This window comes from Microcaecilia unicolor, chromosome 1 (assembly GCF_901765095.1).
Source record: "Microcaecilia unicolor chromosome 1, aMicUni1.1, whole genome shotgun sequence".
NCBI classification, from domain to species: domain Eukaryota; kingdom Metazoa; phylum Chordata; class Amphibia; order Gymnophiona; family Siphonopidae; genus Microcaecilia; species Microcaecilia unicolor.
The window spans coordinates 34,741,655-34,769,238 of NC_044031.1; the positions used below are offsets into that span (position 1 = coordinate 34,741,655).

General features: G+C 42.9%; 1 protein-coding gene across 1 annotated transcript in view; it reads right to left on the reverse strand.

The window, feature by feature from the left end:
- Positions 1-5,043: 5,043 nt before the first annotated feature.
- Positions 5,044-27,584, reverse strand: part of LOC115464983 (oocyte zinc finger protein XlCOF20-like) — a 32,260-nt gene continuing 9,719 nt past the window's right edge. The window contains exons 3-4 of the mRNA XM_030195381.1: positions 25,825-25,938; positions 5,044-6,049 (exon numbers count right to left, since the gene is read on the reverse strand). Of these exons, the coding sequence (XP_030051241.1) occupies positions 5,067-6,049; positions 25,825-25,938 (1,097 nt within the window). The 3' untranslated portion in view covers positions 5,044-5,066. The remainder of the gene's footprint in view (positions 6,050-25,824; positions 25,939-27,584) is intronic.

Genomic DNA, 27,584 nt, shown 5'->3' on the forward strand with positions numbered 1-27,584 from the left:
GACAATGAGAGTGATGTGGACAGAAGGAGAGAGGGAGGAGGAAAGAGAGGTTGAACATGGGGGTGGATGAGAGGGTGAAATGTGGGGGTAACGTGGGAGTAGGACAGGGGCAGAAAAAATGTTGTGCCCATCCAATTTGGGTTCAGGCCCACCCAAAATTGGCTGTCTGGCTACGCCACTGGTCCCTAGTGGGCTCACAATCTAAGATTTTGTACCGGGGCAACAGAGGATTAAGTGACTTGCCCAAAATCACAAGGAGCTGAAGTGGGAACTCTTACGCTGTGTTAACTTGTCAGGTAAAGACCAGCAAGGTGGCTAGAGTCATACCTGCCACTCTGTGCAAAATAATATACAACCAATAATGATCAAAGGATTAAAACTGTGGTTTATCGGGGTAGATCAGAAAACTTACATTTGAAAAGCAGGTAATTTGATCCCAGAAACCAAATCGACGTATGAGCAAGCAAACCTAGGAGCTGCTGCAAAAGCTCTTTTAAGTAGATAGACAGTACCAAAAAAAGGGGTCAGTGAAAATAGAACGTTGAGGGTGAGTTTTATATATATAGATACAAAAAATCATATTTAATTTGTCCTATATCAAAATTGAAATATGAATTTGCATTTTATGTGTGTATATTACTGTACATGTGTGAAAATGCCTTAATAAAACTGCAGCCAAAGGGGCCATTTTGCACCTATTTTTACCAAGGAGCGTAGCCAGACCTGTTATTTCAGGTGGGCCCCAAGTTAACTTGGACGGGCCTTTCCCACCCCACACCTACATGCAGTTTTTTAAAAACCTTTCCCTCTTCTCCCATCATCATCTCCCCCCTCCACCTGGTTTCTGCCCGTCTCTCTCTCTGAAGCCCCGTCCTCCCCAGTCTACTTCCAAGCTGTTGCCAGCAGCGATTCCATCTACTGCGTCCCTACAGCTAAGGTAACTACCAAAGTAGCCCAAAAAGGGAAAGGGAACTTGATATACCGCCTTTCTGAGGTTTTTGCAATTACATTCAAAGCGGTTTACATATATTCAGGTACTTATTTTGTACCAGGAGCAATGGAGGGTTAAGCGACTTGCCCAGAGTCACAAGGAGCTGCAGTGGGAATTGAACTCAGTTCCCCAAGATCAAAGTCTGCTGCACTAACCACTAGGCTACTCCTCCACTAGCAACATTCCGTGTAGAAGCCTGCCCTTGCAGATCAGCAATGCAGCCGCGCAGGCTTCTGTTTCTGTGAGTCTGACGTCCTGCACATACGTGCAGGACGTCAGACTCACAGAAACAAGCCTGCGCGGCTGTGTTGCTGATCTGCAAGGGCAGGCTTCTACATGGAATGTTGCTATTGGAATAGCAACATTCCATGTAGAATCTCAAATAGTTGCAACATTCCATCTAGAATCTCAAATAGGGAAAGGGAACTGGGACTTGATATACCGGCTTTCTGAGGTTTTTTGCAACTACATTCAAAGCGATTTACATATATTCAGGTACTTATTTTGTACCAGGGGCAATGGAGGGTTAAGTGACTTGCCCAGAGTCACAAGGAGCTGCAGTGGGAATTGAACTCAGTTCCCCAGGATCAAAGTCCGCTGCACTAACCACTAGGCTACTCCTCCACCGAGCATTCTAGGAAGATGATTAAATGCAAACTCTCCAGAAACTTCTCAGTCAATGAACAAATAAATGCATCATCGGCTCTAAGAAAGAGATCTAGAGGAAACATAACATATATTAGAAATAACCACAGAATCTGCAAAACAACAAAATTTCTTTAATAAGATGATGGGGGACAATAGGCGAGTCTTAGGAAAATTAAAAAACCATAAATTCTTTGGGTGAGGTGAAAAGCACCAATTTATTGTAACAGACATCAAAAGATGCCACTCTCCACTTCGCCTCTGCTGAAAGGCAGAATTTTTCATGTGAATACAGAGCCTCATAATTCCCTTTTGCAAGAAAAATCCAACACAAGCAGGATGGAACCCAAGCTTCTTATAAGTAGCAAACAAAATTGCCATCCTATACAAATGCTTCGGGGGGGGGGGGGGGGGGGGGGGTAATTTAATAACGATGCTTTTATCTGTGCAGGATGTATTACGTTTATATAATTCCTGGCAGTACACGGGCAGATAAGTACATGCAGTGACAAAACAGTGTGTACTTATACGCATGCCCCTGTAGGTGTTCCTAGAAGTGGGTAGAGCAGGGATGGAGTTGTGATGAACCCATGTTTTTTGCTTTCAAACTATGAGCCTTCATTCAGAATTTAGCAGCTCGTGTAAGTTGGAATTTGCCTCAACACACGGAGCATTTTGCTAGTTTTTTTCAGTGACCTTTGATTGGTTTGGCGCACAGAGCACACTACTTGTGGTTTTACTACACTGACCACAGTAAACATTTCAAGTGGATGATTTTATTAAATCCAAGAGACTCCTGCTGCAGGTCTTGTCGGCCGAAACACAGCTGTTTTGAGTCTCGTTTGTCCTACAATAAACTGTTAAACCACCTGAAACATCGTCCACTTATTCCTGAGTCATTTTCGCTGTTCTGCTACTTACTGTATATTTTTGCGAAGATTTGTTTCTTCTGTGTACACATCCACACAAATTTTTTCTCTATAACATCAGCAAAATTCGCCCTTTCCTCTCTGAGCACACCACCCGAACTCTCATCCACTCTCTCATTACCTCTCGCCTTGACTACTGCAACCTACTCCTCCCTGGCCTCCCACTTAACCATCTATTCCCCCTTCAATCCGTTCAGAACTCTGCTGCGCGTCTTATCTTCCACCTAGACCGATATGCTCATAGTAACCTCTCCTCAAGTAACTTCACTGGCTTCTGATCAGGTACCGCATACAGTTCAAGCTTCTCCTACTAACCTACAAATGCACTCAATCTGCAGCCCCTCACTACCTCTCTACCCTCATCTCCCCTTACGCTCCTACCCGTAACCTCCGCTCACAGGACAAATCCCTCCTCTCAGTACCCTTCTCCACCACCACCAACTCCAGACTCTGCCCTTTCTGCCTCGCCTCACCCTATGCTTGGAATAAACTCCCTGAGCCCATACGCCAAGCCCCCTCCCTACCCATCTTCAAATCCTTGCTCAAAGCCCACCTCTTCAATGTCGCTTTCGGCACCTAACCATTGTACCTCTATCCAGGAAATCTAGACTGCCTCAATCTTGATTGTCTGCACTTTTTGTCCTTTAGATTGTAAGCTCCTTAGAGCAGGGACTGTCCTTCTTTGTTAGTTGTACAGTGCTACGCAACCCTGGTAGCGCTTTAGAAATGTTAAATAGTAGTAGTAGTAATATACGCATACAGCACTGTTTCTCAAGTCAGTCCTGAAGCACCCTGTTGTCAGTCAGGGTTTCAAGATATCCACAATGAATATGCACGAGATTGATTTGCATGCACTGCCTCCATTGTATGCAAATCTCTTTCACACATATTCGTTGTGGATACTCCAAAGAAACAGAAGGGCAACCGATCTGCAAACTCCAAAGTGGAAAACAAAACAAGCAAGTCAATCGAGATAGAAACAAATGTTTATTTATAAAACTAAAATCAGAACGATGCCCCAACACAGGCCGTGTTTCGCCCACACAGGAGCTGCCTCAGGGGCTACATGGTGTATTTAAAACTCTTCACCACAGAAAATAACAGCATGCTCTATAACAAACAGCAATGTCATGAAAAAAAGCAGCATTGTGGATATCCTGAAAACTTGACTGGCAAGGGGGTACTCCAGGACCGAGTTGGGAAACACTGGCATAGAATGCTCAAGACACTTATACCAACTTCCGATCAGCTTTTAATATGTGCATCACTTGCCCAAGATCATAAGGAGGCAAAGTGGTCCTCAGCTCACTGCTCTAACTAATAGGCTCTTCCTCCACTTGAATCTTACTGCAGTCAATTATTCTCAGACCCTCAGATCACCAATGCGTTTTGAGGTGATCTAAGATATCCTTCTTCAGACGGAAGCTTTTTCCACATTCTCTGCACAGAAAGGGCCTCTCTCCTTTATGGCTGTCCTGGTGTCTCAAAAAATGAGTCTTCTGAAAAAAGCCTTTCCCACAGTCAGGGCATGAAAAGAGTCTCTCTCCTGTGTGAAATTTCAGGTGTTCTGCGAGATACCTTTCCTGCTTGAATCCTTTCCCGCATTCACGGCACAGAAAGGGTTTCTCATCTATATGTGCTCTGAATTGTTGTTGGAGATACGATTTTTTTTTTAAGTATTTTTATTACTTTTTTAACATACATAGAACATATGCTAATAACAACAATTGAACCATTTTCCTGAATGTTCAATCCTCTACCCCCCCCCCCCCCAACACATAATATTGATAATGACCGTTATGTCTACATGGTGCTGCTTTGTCCTAGTACCATATTAAGGAGTTACTATATGTTTGGGTGCATCCAAATCCACGCCAGCTGCCAGTCTCCATGCTGTATACTTGTCCCATTGTTTATAGAATTGTGTAATCCGTCCTGCCTTTATTGCAGTTATTTTAGACATTTGATAGAGATAATCCATCTTATGTACCACCTGTATCACTGGCGGCATCGTGGGTTGTTTCCACGCCAAGGCCAATGCAATCTTCCCTGCGACCAGCCACATCAAGGCCAGTCGATGTGTTGTCAAAGGAATGGCTGCCGGTTGAAAATGCAATAGGCACGTCTCAGCCTTAAAGTCATATGGTTTCCCTATGATTTTTTCTAGCGTCTGAATTAGCTCCAACCAATACCCCTGCACCTTGGGGCATGTCCACCATATATGGGTCATATCACCTATTTCCCTGCACCCCCTCCAGCACCAACCATTGCCTTTCCTATACATTTTGGAGATACGATTTCTGACTGAACCTGTTTCCACATTTTTTTTTTGTTACATTTGTACCCCGCTCTTTTGCACTCATGGGAGGCTCAATGCGGCTTACATGGGGCAATGGAGGGTTAAGTGACTTGCCCAGAGTCACAAGGAGCTGCCTGTGCCTGAAGTGGGAATCAAACTCAGTTCCTCAGTTCCCCAGGACCAGAGTCCACCACCCTAACCACTAGGCCACTCCTCCACTCCATTCATTGCACACAAAGGGTTTGTCACCTGTATGCGTACTCAAGTGTAGGGTAAGATGCAGTTTACGAGTGAATCCTTTCCCACATTCTCTGCACGGAAAGGGTTTCTCACCTGTATGCACTCTCAGGTGTTGTTGAAGGTACGTTTTCTGACTGAAGCTGTTCCCACATTCACTGCAAATGAAGGGTTTTTCACCTGTATGCACTCGGAAGTGTTGTTGAAGATACGATTTCTGACTGAAGCTGTTCCCACATTCACTGCACACAAAGGGTTTCTCACCCGTATGCACTCTCAGGTGTCGTGTCAGATGCGGTTTATGACTGAACCTGTAACCGCATTCAGTACATGAAAAGGGTCTCTCACCTGTATGAACTCTCAGGTGTTGCTGTAGATATCCTTTCCGACTGAAGCTGTTCCCACATTCGCTGCAAACAAAGGGTTTCTTTTCTATATGGATACTCTTAGGAACGACCGGGTCTGGTTTGCGAAGAAAGCATTTCCCATTTTCAGTAAAGGGGAATGGTCTATTGCAAACAGTGCGGACTTTTGGGCTTAGCGAGAGAAGCTCTTTCTGTTTGAAGTTCTCGCCACAATCTGTACACGTACTTGGTCTCTCTCCTTCATATAATCGCTGGTGTGACAGTGGAGGACTCTGATTCACGTAGCAGTTTCTAAGTTCGTTACACACAAATTGTTTTCTTTCTATTTGGTTTCTCTGCTGCTCTGCAGTGTGTGGGATATCATTGGTAATTTGCTCACAGGGAGGTGCATTCACAGTGGAGTCTCTGTGAGGGTTTCTTGGCCCCTCTTTTGGTTTACATTGAGTCTGGCAGTTGTTTCTCCAGTCACAACATGGACAGATATCCCTTCTCTCTCTCTCCGATTCAGTTTTAGTCACATCCAGATGTCCAGTGGGTTCCTCAGGAGGTAGTTTTTCGTGTCTTCTCTTACACGCATCGATTTCTGGATAAGAAAAGAAAGGACATACATTACCTATTGAGAGGGAGACTCTCAATGAGAGTAGTGAGGACTTTCACTGAATGGACATCTCAGAAAACCAGTTCTCAATGGACAGATCTGGTTTTTCCACAGGTACAGCTTGACATAAATCTTACAATTTGGTTAACCGCATGACAAATATAAGCATAGATACAATCAATGAGTTAAAATCTGGAGACAAGCAGATTGAATCCTAATAATAGGAACAACATGACACGGTGTCAGAAATAGTCATAAGAACATAAGAGTAGCCATACTGGGTCAGAGCAATGGTCCATCTAGCCCAGTATCCTGTTTTCCAAACAGTGGCCAAGCCAGGTCACAAGTACCTGGCAGAAACCCAAATCGTGGCAACATTCCAGAACCCCAAAGAGAAACGAGATTCCGGAATCATAATGAATAGCAGGATTCCATGCAGAATCTTAAAGAGTAGCAACATTCCATACTACTAATCCCCAGGGCAAGCAGTTGCTTCCCATGTCTGTCTCAACAGCAGACTACGGACTTTTCCTCCAGGAATTTGTCCAAATCTTTTTTTAAACCCAGATATGCTAACCGCTGTTCCCACAGTCAATCCAAAATCTAGAGCTCAGAAAAGAAGAATTACACTAGAACATATACTTGTCTGTAAAACAAATGACCGACAAATCAATCATTTATTTTACAGAAAAGTAAGCGTCAGTGGTTCCCAAACCAGGTGCTGGAGGCACCCCAACCAATCAGGTTTTTAGGCTATCCACAATGAATATTTATGAGAGGGATTTGAATGCAGTAGAGGACGTGCTCTGAGAGAAACTGCACTGGCTTCCTGTCGAGGACCGTATCACTTTTAAACTCTGTACTCTGGTGCATAAAATCATCTATGGTGAAGCTCCAGCATATATGGACACCCTCATCAACTTGCCACCAAGGAACTCTCACAGATCCGCGCGATTGTACTTAAAACCTTCATTATCCAGTATATATTGGACTTAAATACAAAAGCATCTATGCATCAACTTTCTCCTACACTAGCGCTCGTCTGTGGAATGATCTGCCTAAACTGGTGAAACTCCTGATCACCCCACCTACAAACAGCGCCTCAAGACCTTTCTATTTGGCAAAGCTTATGCGCCACTCCTGCCTGACACCTCTAACGTCTGAACTCTCATTATCCCGGTGTCATATTACTCACCACTGCTCTTTTTCTTTACCTCGTTTTTCCCTTTCACCTTTTTACTTTTAAGACATTGATTGTTTGAACTCTGCCTTGTTGTGTGTTTTATGTAGATTGTTGTAAGCCACATTGGGCCTACCCCTGGGTGGGAAACTGTGGGATATAAATGCTGTAAATAAATAAATATGTCGTATGAATATTCATTGTGGATATCTTGAAAGCCTGACTGGCTGGGGTGCCTCCAGGACCAGGTTTGGGAACCACTGATATAATTGCTACAGTGTCAGAAATATATATCTTGAGGAGAGAGAAGAGATACCTCGGGTTGGAGCTCTGGGCTGGACTGCAGGTGAAAGTCAAGGGCTTATCCCAATGCTCAGGAGAAGTATCCATCAAACTGAGGTGGAAAACTCCACCCCTAATGGTGGCATCACACACTGCTATTTCCTGTATAAAATCAAGCCCTACCGAAGCATGGCCACGGGCACGTGGGTGCAAAATCAAAAGGAAATGCCCCTCTGCTGCTTCCTTGGAACTGATGGCTGGTTACTCTGCTCCTTTCATGACGGGGAAAAGGAAGAACAAAGCAAAGGTAACTGTTGCTGGTTTTGGTTCCACTGTTTCTAAAAGCGGTCCTACAGACAAATTTTGTGTTCGTATCTCTATGTAGCTGCGATGACTTGTCTTCTACATTTAGGGCATCCCTGGGCCTGATTATTTACTCCCCCTCCCCCCCATCCCGTTTTAAGTCATTCTAGAATGGGAGTTATGGATCTCTTCAAGGACAAAGGAATCTGGGGTTGAGTTGCTCTCCCCAATCTCTTCTTCTTCTTCAATATTGGTAACAATTTGCTCCTATGCTTGTGCCTATTTCATTTTCAATGTCTACTGCTGGAAATCCTTAGGAGAAACAACTTCTTCAGCAATATCCCTGAATGACATTTGGAGCGTAGTCCTTGCAAATGTATTGTTTGTTATCAGTCGGTTAAGTATGCCTTTTTTGATTCTGTGCAGCTCTCTGAATTTATATCAGCCAGAAGTTCTCATCGGTAATAGCCTTGAATGTAAATAAGAACCATGAAAACCGGTTTATATTTCCTTTGAGGAATTTCTTAGTTAATTCTCCATAAATGTTAATCTTGGATCTTAAATGTGGACTGGAAGTACTAGTCAAATAACATTAATATGTTTATATTTCCTTATTAGTAATTTCTGATGAACGTACTTTTTCTGTTTCAATTGTAATACTTGTTGATATTTGAAACAAATAAATATATGTTTAAATCATTTTTATTGGTAACAGACTGAACAATTCTTACAAGCAATTCTGTAGGTTCTGATACCAACATTTTAACACTTAAACTCCCTGTCCCCTCCCCTCCCCCCTACCCCTTCCCCACCCCACCCTAATATGAGACAGATACAATGTATATCATTCTCTTCCTATTACATGTTCAATAACTGACTTCTAGATTCAGAGGACAACGTTGCTAGAAACGGGCTCCATCTGTCCATAAAATGGTCAAACTCCGGACGCGGCTGCTCCTTTGTCTGTAACCTTTCCATTCTCATGAGATTTATCATTTGGGTTCACCATGTCTGAATCGAGGGTCCTGTGATCTCTAGCCAGTCTATTAGGATAGTTTTCTTTGCCATCATAGTAGCTCTCTTCACGAAGGCCACATAGCCCTTATGCCCAGGCCCACTAAGTTCTGGTTTGCCAAACAGTAATAGTGGCGTACACCTCCACTTTGTCTTCCATAAGTTCTCAATTTGACTGAGTAAGTTGGACCAGAAGCAAGTGACTCTCGGACAATTCCAGAACATGTGTCCTAATGTCGCTCCGTTCCCCTTACATTTGGGGCAAGCCCCGTCTGTAGACAGCCCCATGTGAAATGCCCGACGGGGGGGAACATAGAGTCGTAATGCAAATCGATATTGGAGTTCCCAATGTGCAGCCCATGCTGACACTTGCCGTAACGAGAGAACATGTTCCATGAACACATTAGTTGGTATCTGTATTGATAAGTCCCTTCCCCAGTCTCTGGCATACTTTGCATAATCTAATTCGGATTTAGTGTCTTTAATATGTCTATGATGATAATGCAATGGTACTCTCTGTTGCGAGTTCAAGGACAACGCTGCAGCCAGCTCCTCTTGTACGTCCTCTGTAAGGTCTTCCCAAGGCAGGCTTGACATATAATGGCGTATTTGCCAATAGTGAAAATAGTCATTTGGTCCCAGTATTTGTAATCCTTGTAGTGTAGCACGGGATTGCAATTTCCCCTCGTCAGTGATGATTTGCTGTAGATAGGTAACTTTTCGCTCTGTCCATTTTCTGAATATTCCATATATAAGGCCTGGTGGGAATGCTGGGTTACCACATATGGGAAGCAAAGGTGTCACTTTGTAGGAGCAGTGGTGCAGCTTGCATATCCACCGCCACACTTTTTGTGCTGTAGGCAAGATGTGTGAGACCTCTAGTGCTGGAGATATGGAGCATTTTAAGCCATGAAGGAGACTACTGAAGTGGTAGGGTCTGAAAAGTTCCAGCTCTATCTTTGTTGCAGTGAAATCCGTAGTACCTCTAAACCAGTCATTCAAATGTCTTATAGAACTTGCCACAGTTAATGATCTGATGTCTAAGAGGCCTAGGCCTCCATATTCCTTTGGGGTACGGACCATAGCAAGAGGCAATCTCGGTCTCCTCCCTTTCCACAGGAATTTTGTCAAAGCTGAGTTCAGTTTTTGTTCATCTGGTCTTTTTATATACAATGGTAACATTTGAAACATATAAAGCCAGCAGGGCACTATCATCATATTATGCAATGCCACCCGTCCTAGTAGCGATATAGGTAGCTCCTGCCATTGTGTCATTTTCCTTATAGTTCTCAATAGCAAGGGTTGAACATTTAAGTCATAGAGTTTAGACAGATCCTGAGGAATCTGGACACCTAAATATTTGATCTCCTTCCCCTGTTTTAATTGGGCATCTGTCTCTAGTGTTGTAGTTACTCCCTGTGGGTACATTTGCATTATATAAGATTTCTGTAAATTTATTTTAAATCCTGAGAGTTCCCCAAAGCTTGAAGTTCTTTGTAGCAGCTTTCGTACTGAACTCTCTGGACAAGCTGTCACTATCAGTAGGTCATCAGCAAATGCCATCACTTTAACATTCTCTCCTCCCACCTCTACACCCACTATTCCCTGTTCTTTAACTAGCGTCCTCAGGAATGGCTCCAGGGCTAGTAGGAACAATACCGGGGAGAGAGGGCATCCCTGTCTAGTACCCCGCGAGACCGGGAACTGCGGGGTGCGCACTCCATTGACTAGTACTGCAGCTGTTGGGTTCGTGTATAACGACTGTATCGCTTGGTAAGCCCATCCCTGTATTCCTATATGCTGGAGCACCTCAAATAAATATTCCCACTTTACGCTATCAAACGCTTTCTCAGCGTCTAAGCTGATTAGCGCAGACTTAATCTTTGCTTGTTGACAGTGTCCCAAAGCTAGTAATAGCCGTCTGACATTCACTACTGAATGGCGATTACGCACGAACCCCACCTGTTCTGGTCCTATAAGACGAGGAATGTATTGTTGTAACCTACTAGATAGCACTTTGGCCAAGATTTTTACGTCCACATTTATTAGAGAGATTGGACGATATGAATCTGCTTTGGACTCTAACTTTCCTGGTTTGAGAATTAGGGTTATCAGAGCTTCATTTGCATATGGGGGAAATTTCTGTTGCTCTACCACTTCTTCAAAATAATCATGCAGCGCTCCTACAATCGAGGGTCCTAATATTTTATAAAATTCACTGGTGTATCCATCGGGACCTGGGGCTGAATGTGTGGGTAAGGATTTGATAATATCTTGCAACTCTTTCCCCGATATCGGGTCCCCCAAGGCTCGTGCCTCTTCTTTAGTTAATTGAGGCATGCCTGCTTTATGCAAGTATTCTCGCACTTTTGTCAGGTTTGGAGCTTGTCCTCGCTTGTACATCGTACTAAAAAGGTCTTGGAAAACCTGCGCCACCTGTTCCCTCTTGTATTGAAGTACACCCTCTTTATCTTTTATTGCTGTAATCACCCGGGGTCCTCCCCTTTGTTTAACTAGTCTTGCCAGTAATGCCCCCGTTCTATTACCCAACCTCTGCAGCTTATATTTCCTGAGGACTAATGCCTTAGAGGCTCTCTCTTGAAGCAGTGAATTTAGCGCCACCCGTGTCACTTGCATTTGTTCTTTGTGTTGACTTGTGGGCGCCTGTATGAACCTACGCTTCGATTTTTGGAGCTTTTTCTCTAAGTACACAATGGCCCTCGTCATTTTGCGTTCACGGCTAGCTGTGTATGCTATGATCTCTCCCCTAATGACTGCTTTCGCCGCCGGCCAAAATATATCCGGGCGATTCTTATATTCTGAATTTAGATCCGTGTACTCCGCCCATCTGCCTTGTATATATTCCTGGAAGTCTGGGTTCGCTGCTAGGTAGGATGGGAAGCGCCATCCTGAGGGATTGTATGTACTATTTGGCACCTTCAGGTCTGCCCAGACCATCGCGTGGTCCGAGATTTCTTCCGGCCCAATCTCCACCGCCTCTATTTGTGAAAATATCTTCCTATCTATTAGTATGTAGTCAATCCTAGAGAACGTACCATGCGCCCTAGAGAGATGAGTGAAATCTCGAGTGTCTGGGTGTAATGTACGCCAAGCATCCACTACACTGAGTTCTTGCATAAATTGGTGTAAAGCCCTTTTGTTAGACCCCCCTCTCTCTGCACGTCTAGGCGTGGAACAATCCATTAGGGGGTCTGCCACTAAATTGAAATCTCCCATGATTAATATTGGTAACGATTTGTAGAGCAGGCATGAGTGTACAAGCTGATCATAGAATATCTTATCATATTGGTTCGGGCCATATACAGCAACTACCAAGTACTCTTTATGATGTAACCAGAGATGAATAATGATAAACCTCCCTAGGGGGTCACTCTCTACTAGTTGTGACCTGGCTACTAGGCCCTTTCTGATCAAAATAGCTACTCCACGTTTTCTCCCTGCTGCCGAAGCTGCATGTACTTCTCCTACCCATCCTTGTTTCAATTTTTGGTGTTCCTCTGGGGATAAGCGAGTTTCTTGTAAGCAGACCACATCTGCTTTGTGCCTCTTTAAAGCAGCTAGTATCTTAGTTCTCTTTACTGGTGAGGTGACTCCACCCACGTTCCAGGTTAGGAACCGCGTTACTGTACCAGTAGTCATGGAAGGTACTCAAAAGTTCAATTAAGCTGTCTCTTATGACTTGTGGGGTCTCTAGTGCCCAGCTCACCAGAGCGCCCCTACCTTTGTCGTCTTTAAAGAACTCTAAATCTTGCTCCTCATCAGAAGTAATAACAGCCCTTTTCTGATTATGTAAACAGAATCTATCAATTTCCAAGACTTCTATTCCCTTGAATGCAGCCCTTCAAACCCATTGTTGCAGAAGTGTCTGCCTCAACCCTCCCCCTCTTCCCTCCCCTCCCCTCTTCCCTCCCAAACCCCCGTTTACCTCCCCTATTAACCCTCCACTCTCCATCCCGAACATCGGTTGGGGGAGTGTAGATCTAAAGATGGTGGCATCCCCCCCCCCCCATTTCCTTACTGGCTCCACACCCCTATAAGCATTATTCCAACTTCATAGCTTAATGAAAAATTAACATCATATCTGAACAGTTGGTGATATCCATTCAACAAAGACTTATACTAACTTTCAATCCAATGTTCAAACATTTTTGTCAAACTTTACCAAACATTTGTGTTGTCTATATTTCCCTGTGAGTTCCTTGTGAGTTCTTTCTTTGCCGGCCGATCACTTCGTACTTGTATCCATTGTAGGGTCATATTTTAGGCCTTGTTGTGCCTCCTGTAGCGTTGTAAAGGTTTTCCATGACCCCTCTATTTGCACCTTTAATAATGCCGGGTACAACAGCATGAAGCGCTGCTTATTGTCTGCTAAGTGTTTGCAAATGGGCCCAAAAGCTCTTCTCTTCTCTTGCACTGCCAAAGAATAATCTTGAAACACCCTTATAGGTGACCCCTCAAATAGCAGCGTGTCCCATTTTTGTCGGGCCCCTCGCAAGATTTCCTCCTTGTGGATGAAATTGTGCACTTTGATGATTACTGCTCGCAGCCTGTTGTTCATATTGCTTCGCTTCCCTATTCGATGTGCCCTCTCCAGGCAAAGTGGCCCCGCGCTGTCCGAAAGAGCGAATTCCGATTTTAACCAGCGCTATAGTTGGAAGGAGAGGGAGCGATCTGGGATCGATTCCGATATGCCAATTAGGCGGAGATTCGACCTTCGGGATCTATTTTCTAGGTCATCAATGTGGTGAGTTAAGGCACTGAGTTCGCTTTGCAAGTCTTTTATCACTAGCGTTCTGGCGGCCTCAGCGTCTTCGATGTCGGACACTCGTATCTCTAGCTCCCCAGTTCTTCGAGTTGTCTCGTCCAGTCTCGTTTCCATCCCAGCTAATTGGGCGGCTAGTTTGTCGAACTGGGGAGCTATAGCGGACTGCACCACTTCCGTGAGTTGCGAAAGCTGAGCGGCATTGAATATCGAGGCGGCCTCCTGTTTTGGGCTCGCCGCCATCTTGCCTTCACCGTGTCCGCGCTGTTTTTCTGGTTCTTTCTTTACCGTCCTGCCCGGCATCACCCTGCTTTCACGAACAACAAAGGAGTCCATAGACAACGTGTCCACTCTGTGTTCGGTATTTGTTTCAGCTGTTTTCGGGTGGGATAAGCGTTGGGTGGGGGCGGGTTAGCCCAGGAGAGAGCAGAAACACGTCTTCTTCTCTCTCAGTCCATCACGTGATCCCCACAAATAAATATATAAATGATAAAAAAAAGATAAGTTCTGGTGGTTAGAAAGCCTTTGATCCAGTTAAGTACGTTTCCTTCAATCCCGAAGTGGCCTAGTATTCTTAGTAGTATGTTGTGGTTTACCATGTTGAATGCGCTCGACATGTCGAACTGGAGGAGGAGTATGCTTTTGCCTGTGGCAATCTCCTGTTTGAATTTGGCCAGGAGGGTAACTAGGACAGTTTCGGTGCTATGGTGGGATCAGAATCCTGATTGTGAATTATGTAGTATTGAGAACTTGTCCAGGTATTTCGTAAGCTGTTTAGTCACGAGCTCTCCATCATTTTTACTACTAATGGGATAGACGCAACTGGGCGGTAATTGGTGATATCGTTTGTGCTTTTCTTGGCGTCTTTTGGTATTGGGGTGAGTAGGATGTTGACATGTTCCTCAGGGAAGAGACCTTGTTGTAACATGAAGTTTAGATTGGATGTAAGGTCTGCTATGAAGCAGTCTGGGATAGACTTGAGTAGATGCCTGGGACATGTATCCAGTTTGCAGTGGGTCTTGGCGAACCTGTGAGTCGCTTATGTAACTGAGTCGGTGCTGAGGAGATTAAATGTTGTCCAAATGCGGTCAGCTGGGTATCCTTCGGAGGATGGGTCCAGATCGCTGAAGAAGATTTCGATGTCGGTATTGTGATGAGGAAGTGTGCTGCGTAGTTTTATTATTTTTTCATTAAAGTAGTTAGCAAGTTTGTCTGCGGGTGGGATGTCTGTGTTGGTTGTGGTGATAGGGGTGGTGTCTAGTAACTTATTTACAAGTTGGAATAGTTTCTTCATATATTTGTACTCCAGTCCTAATTTGGTTTTGTAGTAGGACCTTTTGGTTTGTTTTATTGCGTATTTGTATTTTCTATGTATTTGTTTCCATGCGTTGAGTGTGTGTTCATCTTTTGTCTTTCTCCATACTCGTTCAAGTTTTCTAGATTGTGTTTTGAGTTTTTTTAGTTCGTCATTGGACCAAGGTATAGTGTTTTGTCTTTTTGATATTTTTGTTTTTAAGGGTACTATTTTGTTTAGAACGCTGTTGCATCTGCCATCCCAGTGGTTGAGATAAAGTATGGAATCAATGCGTGTTGTCCATGGGTGTCTTTAGCGTTTAGCATGCACTAAAAACGCTAGCATGCCCTTAGCACAGCTTAGTAAACAAGGCCCTTATGTGCCCTTTTAGAAAGGCGTGGGAGGGCCTACGCGTGTACAGCGCATGCCAAATCGGCACTACCGCCCAGCTAGCACGTGAGCTGGGGTGGTAGTTCTGAATTTGGCACGCACTGAATCCCGCACCCAGCGATAAACAGCAGTTGGAGCGCACTGAATGCTTTCCGCACTGGTAGTGAGCAAGACCTTAGCGCTAGGTCAATGGGTGGCGGTAAGGTCTCAGGCCAAAAATGGATAAGCACTGGTTTCAATTTTAGCGCATGTCCATTTTCTGGCCCCTTAAAAAAAGGTCCTTTTTCCTAGATGAAGTAAAAAATGGTCCAGTGCATGCCAAAGACACGCTCGTACTACCTGCATGCCACTTTTTACTGCGGCTTAGTAAAAGGACCCCTTAGTGTGGCATAAACACCTATTCTTCTGCTTTGATGATGGCTGCCCCCTAATGGTTTAACTGGTCCTGTTCTCAGATGGCTCTAAAATCTTACACTGAGTTTCAAAACAGTAGGAAAACCACCAGTAAACACCAGCCTGGAAACAAGCGATGACCTGTATCTCAATGGAAGGGTGTCACAAGGAGTGCTGGACAACAGTGTGTGGAGTTTTGAGGTCTCAGTATACAGATGTCAAGAGAGTGTTGGACTGCAGTTCTGGGTCTCAGTACTTTGTATTTTTGCTGAAATAAAAGTGTTTCCAGAAGCACAAAATAAAGACTATGATCAAGTATATAATATCACATTCATTGTTGATTTAATCTAGAATTGAGAATGAATGTGACTGTTGGGCTGACTGGACGGACCATTCAGGTCTTTCTCTGCCGTCACTTACTATGGGAAGAGGATCTGGGGTTGGAGTTGACTTAGAAGGGAAAGGAAAAGTGTTTTATGACGTTAAAAAGGCCTCTATCTATACACTGATTAGGGAAAATGCTTCTAAGGTTGTTAGTCGTTGGTACTACACCCCAGTAAAGTCGAAAGCTATGTTTCCCCACAGTGCTATGGATGTCTATTGATGATGTTTAGACCTGTGGGAAAGTGTGAATATTCTGGTAGCATGTGATTCGACTGATGGAGAGAGGTCTGGGGACTAGCTTTCCTCTCAAACCCAAAACGTGCCTGTTGGGCTTGAGTAACAAGAGAGGACCTAAATGGCAATGGAGATTTAAACGACTTTGTTCGGCAGCTGCCAACTGTGAGATAGCCACTAAGTGGAAGCGCTCCATTGGACCCAAATTGCATGATTGGATAACGCGCTTAAAGGGAATGCGACATATGAAGCAATTGACATCGACGGCAAGGGAGATATGACCCATCATAAGAAGAATGGGCCTATCTGGCAAATATTATTACTGTTGGGGAGGGGAGGGGTTAATGGTGGATCTTGAACAGGGGTGTTCGCTGAAAAAACAACAGTGAGCACTTTTTTGATGTTGTGGTGGGAGAGCTGGGGGTTTCCTTGTAGGGGAGAATTTATTTGGACTTGGGATAGTTTGTGATGATGTTAAATTGTTATTGCTAATACCTTAATGGTCACATTATGTTTTTTTTTTTTGTGTTTGAAGTTTTTTTATATAACGAAAAAGTTTTGAATAAAAATTGATTGAAATAAAAAATATATATAAAAACTCTTCTTACTGACTTATGAGTGCATTCATTCTGCAGCTCCTCAATATCTCTCCTCTCTTATCTCATCCTACATCCCTCCCCAGAAGCCCCTTTCACCAGGTAAGACTCTGTTGTCTGTATTCTTCTCCTCCACTTCCAACTCTGCTGTTTGGTGTTTTTGTAGTGCTGTATTTCCCTAGACGCATGGGTCCAGAGGATTGTTATGCTGGGTGAATTTCTGTCTTTGTCGTGTAGGAGCAAAATAAGCGCTATATAAAACACTATATACAGCACTGTATCTTCCTATAGAACCAAGATATATGAGATTATAATACATGGCACTATCCAGAATTAACAACCTGACTTTAAAATACAAACTGTTGCTTAATGAGCCTTGGCCTTGCATACAGATAGTTGAATGCTGCCAAGGGTGCCCATGAACCAGAATAACTATGCTTTTATCAGCACCAACATCATGGCCAGACCAGCCAAGGGCTCTTGGAATTTCCCTTGCAGCCGGAGATGCACCGTGGCTGGCAAAACTGCACATTGTTTATGAAACCCCAGCTCGATGTCAAGGTGACCCGTTCAGCGTGGCACCAGTGAGCCCAGATTATGTCATAACATTTGGGATAAGCAAAGTTATTTGTGCATCGACAAGGCCAGAATGCACCGTCTTTAGCTCAGCTGCAGCTCGTGATTTCTGTATAAAAGAGGCTCAAATCTGAGGCAAAAATGCTGCTGTTTTGCATTCCATCCAAATTGCAGCCCCTGCCTTGTGTCCGACTGACCATCTCAGGAATATTGCCATCTACTGGATGTCTGAACCAGGATGTATAGTTGCTATGTATAGTTGTTTTCTAAGTGCTGTGGGTTTACAGTAACTGGCTTACTTAGGAGTCTATTTGGAGATTTATGGGTATTTACTCTGAGCTGTTTCTATGATAAGACTGTCAGGGTCATTCTTCCTGCACCTCTTTCACTGTTTTTTGCTGCTATTGTAAATAAGTAAGCAATGTATTTTTATAATAACCCTGGGTGTGGAGTTAGTTCTGTTATTATTGAGCCTGCAAATAAGTGGGAAAATGTGGGGTACAAATGAAACAAATAAATAAATAAATTATTTGGACATTATGAACTCGGGCCTATAGATAAAAGGGAACACAACTGCTTCCAGATACTAAATTGTCTAATGCCAGAATGTGGCAGTGTCATGTTCTTCTGTAATCTATAGTAAGCATCACGTTCCCAATAACACCCCAAAAGAGTGTTATTTGTGTACATCTACAGTCAGAGTATTACTAGGTTCAGCTCTTTCCTAAGCACTTTTTACTACAGGGCTTGAAGAGGGATCCAGGCGACAAGTAAAGCACTGAATAGGCAATTCTATATCAGGCACCTATTTTTCTTTATAGAATACTAGCTTAACTAGGCTTATATATGCATGTAGATAACTGGATGGCTGGTGGACATGAGGATCGCCTGGTCACTTCCTTCCTGGTGCAAAGGTGACGGACCTCATGCGTCACCTGGATAGGATTTTAGATAGTGCTGGGGAGAAGCCAGCTGTCTTGGTACATGTGGGTGCCAATGACATAGGAAAATGTGGGAGGAAGGTTCTGGAAGCCAAATTTAGACTCCGAGGTAGAAAGTTCAAATCCAGATCCTCTAGGGTAGCATTTTCACAAATGCTCCCCATTCCACACACAGGACCCAAAAGGCAGACAGAACTCTGAAGTCTCAATATATGGTTGAGACGATGATGCAGGGATGAAGGATTTAGCTTTGTTAGGAACTGGGCAACATTCTGGGAAAGAGGAAGCCTGTTCTGAAAGGATGGACTCCACCTAAACAGGGATGGAACCAGCTGCTGGCGCTAACATTTAAAAAGGAGATAGAGCAGCTTTTAAACTAAAATGGGGAGGAAAGCTGACAGTCACCCAGGAGAACCTGGTTCGGTGTGGAGTATCCTTGAAGGATACTATTGAAACAGGATCTTTAGGGAATCCCGATATAGAGGCTTCAATAATGTGAAAGAATGCCAGGAGTGTTTAATGGAAGAACAGAGTAAAGGATGCAAATTATCCCCATCAACATCAAAGCAGCTTGTAAATGCAAGGAAAGAAAACAATTTGAAGAGTTTATATACAAATGCTAAGATGGGAGAGTTGGAGGGTTAAATTCCCAATACAGCTCCTTGTAAACTTGGGCAAGTCACTTAACCCTCCATTGCCACAGGTACAAACAAAACAAAAAAAGCTTAGACTGTGGGCCTTCTGGGGACAGAGAAAGTACCTGCGTATGACGTGTACAGCGCTGCGTACGTCTAGTAGCGATATAAAAATGATTAGTAGTAGTAGTACTGAAAGAAGAGGTAGATATAATAAGCATCTCAGAGACCTGGTGAAAGGGGGACAATCAAGGGGACACTGTATTATCAGGGTACAAATTGTATCGCAATGATAGACTAGATTGAATTGGAGGAGAGTTGTGCTATATGCTAATGAGGGAATTGAGTCAAATAAAATAAACATTCTACATAAAACAGATAGCAATATGGAATCTTTGTGGATAGAAATACTAGGTATGAAGGGAAGAAGTATACTAGTAGGACTGTACTGCCATCCACCAGGACAGAATGAACAGACAGATGAACACATGTTTACAGAAATGAGTAAAGCTGGCAAATTGGGCAACATTATAATAATGGGTGATTTCAATTACCCTAATATTGACAGGATAAATGTTATATCAGGGAGCACTGGGGAGGTAAAATTTCTAGATGCAATAAATCACTGCATCTTGGAGCAACTGGTCCAAGAACTGACAAGAGGGGAAGCTATTTTAGATCTAGTCCTTAGTGGAATGCAGGGCATGGTATGAGAGGTAACAGTGTTGGGTCCGCTGGGAAACAGTGGTCATAATATGATCACATTTGAGCTGATATCTGGAGTGAAGTCACTAAGGAAATCTACTGTAGCAGCATTTAATTTTCAAAAGGATGACTACGACAAAATGAGGAAAATGGTTAAAAAGAAGCTAAAAGGATCAGCAGCAAAGATTAGGACTTTAAATCAGGCATGGACGCTGTTTAAAAATACCACTGTGGAAGCCCAGACGAGATGTATTCCACGTATTAACAAAGGTGGAAAGAAGAGCAAACGACAGCCAGCGTGGTTAAAAGGTGAAGTAAAAAAGGCTGTTGGAGCCAAAAGAACACCCTTCAAAGAATGGAAAAAGGATCCAAATGAAGAAAATAAGAAGCAACATAAGCACTTTCAAGGTAGATGCAAAACATTGATAAAGAAGGCTAAAAGAGAAAAAGAAGAAAAACTTGCCACAGAGGTAAAAACTCATAGAAACAACTTTTTCAGGTGCATCAGAAGCAGAAAGCCTGTGAGGGAGTCTGTGGGCCCATTAGATCATGAAGGAGCAAAAGGGACACTCGGGGACAACAAGGCCATAGCAGAGAGATTGAATGAATTCTTTGCTTCGGTCTTTACGGAAGAAGATGTAAGAGATCTACCTGTTGTGATGGAAAATATTAAGGATTGCTTTTCAGTCTTGCTTTGATCGATAATATATTTTTTAAATCTTCTGTCTTTGACCAAAAGTGACTTTCCTTGTATATCTCAAAGAACAGGCTGGAATGTAAGGCACATCTCAAGAACAATGTATGAGATAAGGCACATCTCAAGAACAGGTTGGAATGTCTCTGAAGCCAGCTTGTGCAGGAGGGAGGTGGGGTATGCTTGAGGTTCGGGAGATAATCCACCTAGCCAGTGGTTTATTTACCTGAACTGAGAGCATATGACTGAATCCTCATGTACATTCTTGGATACGTTTTAGCTTAATAAAAAGGGGCCCTTTTTACAGTGGAGGTCTGAGGTTCATCTGTGGGTAGACGTACTGCGCAGAGGACTTGTGCCTGGTCATAAGGAGACTTCGGGCTTTGCTGCAACGGGCCTCCCGGCTGATGAGATAAGGGCCTGAGATTCCTGACCACTGATGTTGTATGTATATGTATGTATGTATGTGTGTATATATATATATATATATATATATATATATATGTTTTATAGCTTTCTTTTAGTTAGATGGTTTGAACAGTGTGCATATCTCCCAATCTGACTTAGTCAGTGTGTATATTTCTTAATCATTGTGTAGTTGAAACAATAATGACTTATCCACTCTCCATTTAAAGTACTAATAAAGAGTTTCATTTACCCAATACGAATCTAAAAGAATGTGTAGTATTTTAGTCTTTGAGCAGTCTGTGGTGATCAAGTGAGCAGGCTGCAATACCAAAGCAATACACCTGTACCAAAAATAGTTTTCAAGGGTTATGATGCGGAGGAACTGAAAGAAATCTCAGTGAACCTAGAAGATGTACTGAGCCAAATTGACAAGTTAAAGTGTAATAAATCAACTAGACCAGATGGCATACACCCCAGGGTACTAAAAGAAGTCAAACATGAAATTTCTGGTCTGCTGTTAGTGATCTGTAACCTGTTGTTGAAATCAACCACAGTACCTGAAGATTAGAGGGTGGTCAATGTAAAGCTGATTTTTAAAAAGGGTTCCAGGGGTGATCCGGGAAATTACAGACCAGTGAGCCTGACGTGGGTGCGGACAATGGTACAGACTATATTCAAACGCATGGATTAATGAGACAAAGCCAACATGGATTTAGTGAAGGAAAATCTTGCCTCACCAATCTATTACATTTGAAAGGGTGAACAAACATGTCGATAAAAGTGAGCCGGTCAATATTGTGTATCTGGATTTTCAAAAGGCATTTGACAAAGTATCTCATGAAAGACTCCAGAGGAAATTGGAGAGTCATGGGATAGGAGGTAGTGTTCTATTGTGGATTAAAAACTGGTTAAAAGATAGAAAACAGAGAGTAGGGTTAAATGGTCAGTATTCTCAATGGAGAACGGTAGATAGTGGGATTCCCCAGAGGTCTGTGCTGGGAGCACTGCTTTTTAACATATTTATAAATGATCTAGGGATGGGAGTAACCAGTGAGGTAATTAAATTTGCTGATGACACCAAGTAATTCAAAGTTGTTAAATCTCAAGAGGATTGTCAAAAATTAAAGAGAACCTTATGAGACTGGGCATCTAAATTTATTTATTTATTTGTTACATTTATACCCCGCTCTTTCCTGCTCAGTAGCAGGCTCAGTGCAGCTTACATACTATGGAATTACATATGAGGTTTAATGTGAGCAACTGCAAAGTGATGCATGTGTGAAAGAGGAACCCGAGTTATAGCTACATGATTCAAGGTTCCACATTAGGAGTCACCGACCAGGAAAGGATCTAGGCGTCGGCAGCACCTAAGAAAGCAAATACAATGATAATGGAAAGGAATGGAAAACCAAAATGAGGACATTCTAATGCCTTTGTATCACTCCATGGTGTGACCGCACCTCAAATATCGTGTTCAATGCTGGTCACGGCATCTCAAAAAAGATATAGTGGAATTAGAAAAGGTACAGAGAAGGGCAACGAAAATGATAAAGGGGATGGGATGACTTCCCTATGAGGAAAGGCTAACGCGGCTAGGGCTCTTCATCTTGGAGAAAATATGGCTGAGGGGAGATATGATAGAGGTCTATAAAATAATGAGTGGAGTGGAACGGGTAGACGTGAATCGATTGTTTACTCTTTCGAAAAATACTAGGACTAGGGGGCACACAATGAAGCTACAAAGTAGCAAATTTCAAACAAATCGGAGAAACATTTTCTTCACTCAATGTGTAATTAAACTCTGGAATTTGTCACCAGAGAATGTAGTAAAAGTAATTAGCTTAGCGGGGTTTATAAAAGGTTTGATGACTTCTTAAAGGAAAAGTCCATAGACCATTATTAAAATGGACTTGGGAAAAAATTCACTGCTTATAAGCAGCATAAAATGTATTGTACTTTTTTAGGATCTTTACAGGTACTTGTGACCTGGATTGCCCACTGTTAGAAACAGGATGCTGGGCTTGATGGCAATACTTGTGTACTTATGATACTGGATTAAATGGACCATTGGTTTGACCCAGTATGGCTATTCTTATGTTCTTATGCCTACAATTTGAGTGCAAAGCACAAAGATGGCAGACACCAATGCAATGAGAGAAAACTATTTTGCACTTTAGTTGAATATCGGACCACACCCTGAAGCAGCAAATTGCGAAGCATGCCGCATGTAGGTGGAGGGGTCCGTGTATTGCATTTTATGTAATCTTGTATGGAAGATATGCAAGTGACACAAATTGAAGCTGTATTATATTGTTATGTTATTTAATTGAACTGTAGTTTGCCCTACGGTCTTGTAAGCCACATTGAGCCTACTATTGGTGGGAAAATGTGGGGTATAAATGTGTTAAATAAATAAATAAATAAATAATAAATAAATAAATAAATAAATAAATAAAGTATTAAGATACAAGCTGAAAAATATTTTCTAAGAATAAAGTTTCAAGATGGTTGGAATACAAAAAGAAGTTTGGATCTAAGTGTTATTACAAACAGATTTAATGATTAAACAGCTGGGTTTAAGATTACAGTGCAATCCGTTTAAGTGCAAGGGTTTGGGACCAAAGATATACATGCAGTTAACCGGAGCGTGCACTTAACCTTTGTGACCCAAAGAAGATTGACATTTGATAAACATATGTACAGTACTGTTTATTATATGAACAGTATACAGTCTCCGTTAACTGACGTTATACAGTCTCTGATAACTGTTATACAGTCTCCATTACTGACGTTAGGCTTACTTGAAGTAATCAGTCATAGTCCTCTGTACACTCTTGTGTCTGTGAGTTCCATAGACTACATCTGCCAGACGGTAAAAACTGTCATAGCACTGACATCCAGTGGCCTCCAGATAGGCCCGCATGGTGTTGAGACTCTCCAGCGCTCTTGCAAAAGTGACAGGAGGATGTTGAATTTCGTCAGCATGTGCCTCGCTGCTCATTTCATCATCTGTTTCATCATCAGCCAATGCCTGCGTGTAGGCGCATATCTCAACATCAGTGCTGTCGTCAGCTGTTTGTAGATCGTAATCAACAGCTACGTAGTGATGAAACTCCTCTTCAGTAACACCGGCTGGGATGTCAATAGCCTGTTCATCTGACACGTTTGCAGCAGCTGCATCTGTTTCATCCCTCTCCACATCCCTAACAAAGCTTACCCACTTGTAGCAGTTCACAATGGTTGCCTGTGTAACATGATTCCAGGCTTCTTTCTGCATATGTAGGGAATCCAACAGTGATAGATTACGAGCCAGTTCAACAGCACCTTTATCCTTGCCAGCCTGGTCATCCATAATGTTTATCAGACGACGTAGCACGAGCCCGATAATGTTGTTTGAAATTGGCTATTATGCCCTGATCCATAGGTTGGACCAGAGAGGTAGTGTTTGGTGGCAGGAAGACTACCTTGACGTTAGACAGCCTGACGTCATCACTGTGTGCAGCACAATTATCACAAAGCAACAAAATCTGATGCTTTTGTGCCCGCATTCTAGTGTCTAACTTCTTTAGCCACTGCTTCCAAATTTCCCCAGTCATCCATGAATTTGCATTAGCCTCGTATGACACAGGAAGTCGCTTAACATTCTTGAAGCAACGAGGTTGTTTGCTCTTTCCAATGACGAGTTGTTCCAACTTCTCACTCCCAACGTCACAAGGTGCAAACTCGTTCAAGATGGTAGGAAGAACTGAAACAACCCAATTTTCAGCACCAAAGTCATCAGCGTCTTGTTTTTCACCATGCTGTTTCTTGCATTTTATGTTGTTCCTCTCCTTCCATCTTTTCAACCATCCAACAGTGGCTTTGAATTAAGTTAGTCCAAGACTTTCAGCTAGCTGATTAGCTTTCTCCATATGCAGTGGACCACTGACAGGAAACTGTCTGCTCCTGACTTGAGAAAACCACCGAAGAAGAGTATCTTCTACCTCCTCAGCTTTTCCCGCCCGTTTTCATTTCCGGTGTGGATTTGTATTGTTTTGCCAGTATTCCAGAAGCTGGTCTTTCTGCTTCAAGATATGTGAAATTTGACTGGGATTGACACTATATTCTTTAGCAATAGATGCTTGACTTTGTTTGTTTTCTAATTTTTTAAGAACTTCTATTCATTCAGCCAGTATTAAAGTCTTACAGTTGCACGACGATGACAACAACCCCAGTGTACACTCTAACAACATTCTTTCGCTTCTTCTGCCTGTGGCAGTTAACCAAACAGATTTCAAATTTACCGCCCCTTTGTCACGCACCAATCGGCTTCTATATTCCATGCGTGCGCTTATGCGGAGTCTTTCCTGCAGAGGAGCGGTCTTAAACCATGCATATAAGTGAATCTTGCACTTATCAGTGGTGCGCTAAACCGAAGTTTGTCCCCATAGAAATTGATGGTGCCAAAAACGGGACCGAAGTACGGCATGCAGTTAAACAGAGCATGCGCTTATCCGACGTGCACTTAAATGGAGTGCACTGTATTTACAATTTGAGTGCAGGCACTTACACAGCCATAGATCTGCTGTATCTGTGGGCGTCTAAATGCTTTATACTTTAATATTCTACATGCTATGGGCATAAATGTATGCCCCACTCATGCCCTGCCCAGGCTCCGCCTTGTAAATACGCACTACGCAAGATAGGAGCATATTTTCAGAACCGCGCTTTTCAGAACAGTGTTTAGGTGCTATGTGCACAAATGCATGTATATTCTAATGGTCTGAACAATTCACACATTTACATATATGGCCAACCTCAGGAATCCAGCAAACATTAAGCACAGAAAATGCCAGCACAAACAAAAATTATTAAGGAAACACCCCCCCCCCCCCCCCCAATACAGATAGAGAGATGGCCCCTCCCCAAGGCTGCCCAGGATTCCTCTCCTGTCCCCGAGCTGTCCCACCTCTCCAGCAGCTTCTCAGTCTCCTTCTGTCTCTTGGGTCTTGCTGGTCTCTGACACACGGATCTTCCTCCCGCTCAATCTTTGATATAAGAGAAGGTTTCTCAGATGAAGAATCTGTTCAAAGTCCAAAAGATTACATCAGTTTTCTCCTAAATTAAGGAAAATGATTTTTTACACTAAATATTTATACAGAGTAAAATCTGAATAATGTGAAGCTGCTTCTGAATGGATGGAGAAATGTTAACTGATGCCAATAAATACAGTATAGGCGATGTCATTTGATGAAACATTAAAGCTTGAGTGGAGGAGTGGTTTAGTGGTTAGGGTGGTGGACTTTGGTCCTGGGGAACTGAGGAACTGAGTTTGATTCCCACTTCAGGCACAGGCAGCTGCTTGTGACTCTGGACAAGTCACTTAACCCTCCATTGCCCCATGTAAGCCGCATTGAGCCTGCCATGAGTGGGGTACAAATGTAACAAAAATAAAATAAAATGGGGAGAGGAGAATAACCAGCTTAGGTTGCCAGAGTCTCAAAATCTAAGAACTTGATTCTCATTACAACTGCAGATCTATGGTTAAAAAGGGAGCTGTGCAAAACTGTGAGGTATAAGAAGTACAAGAGAAGTCTCTTTCTCTTGAATTGTGACACATGAACCAAAGAAAATGGACGTTTAGAAGGAGAGGATTCTGGGATATGTTATCTAATGTTATTGTATAATTTGTTCTCTGTAATCCGCCTTGAGCCATTGGTATTGGTTAAGCAGAATAGAAATTTACAAATTAAATTAAGTTACAGTGGGGGAGTGACCTAGTGGTTAGGGTGGTGGACTCTGGTCCTGGGGAACTGAAGAATTGAGTTTGATTCCCACTTCAGGCACAGGCAGCAAATTGTGACTCTGGGCAAGTCACTTAACCCTCCATTGCCCCAGGTACAAATAAGTACCTGTATATAATATGTAAGCCGCATTGAGCCTGCCATGAGTGGGAAAGCGTCGGGTAAAAAAATAAAATAAAATAAAGCAACCAGTATGGTGCTAGGAAAGCACCAATCTGAAGCCTATTCTATCAAGAAAAGTAAGTGCCTAGGAAAGGAATGGAAAACAAAAGTGAGGATGTTATAATGCCTTTGTATCACCTCGAATATTGTGTTCAATTCTGGTCGCCACATCTCAAAAAGATATAATGGAATTAGAAAAGATACAGAGAAGGGCGACAAAAATAATAAAGAGGATGGGACAACTTCCCTATGAGGAAAGGCTGAAGCATCTAGGGCTCTTCAGCTTGGAGAAAAGGGGAGATATGATAGAGGTCTATAAAATAATGAGTGGAGTGGAACGGGTAGACATAATTCATTTGTTTACTCTTTCCAAAAATAGTAGGACTAGGGGGCATGCGATGAAGCTACAAAGCAGTATCTTGCTTGCGTCCCTTTACTCCCTTGCGCCCAGTCATTCACTCATACTTCCCTAGCCCTCAATCCTCTACCGACTACCTCCTTGACTCACTCTCCCTTGTCCCTATACTCCTTCCTCACCCTCCCATCCCAGCTTATTGATAGTAGAAGACCATCAGAAAAACAAAGGTTGTAAGCATCCTCCTCCCCCTCTGCTTCCAGGCCCAGAGTATCTGTCACACTTGAAACCACATACAAAGCGAGACAGTCCTGGCCTAGAAACCAAGAGAGGGGGGATAACAGCAGAGAAACAGGGAGATACAGGGGAACTGCCCATTACCAGCAAGCTAGCCTTCCATGAACCATG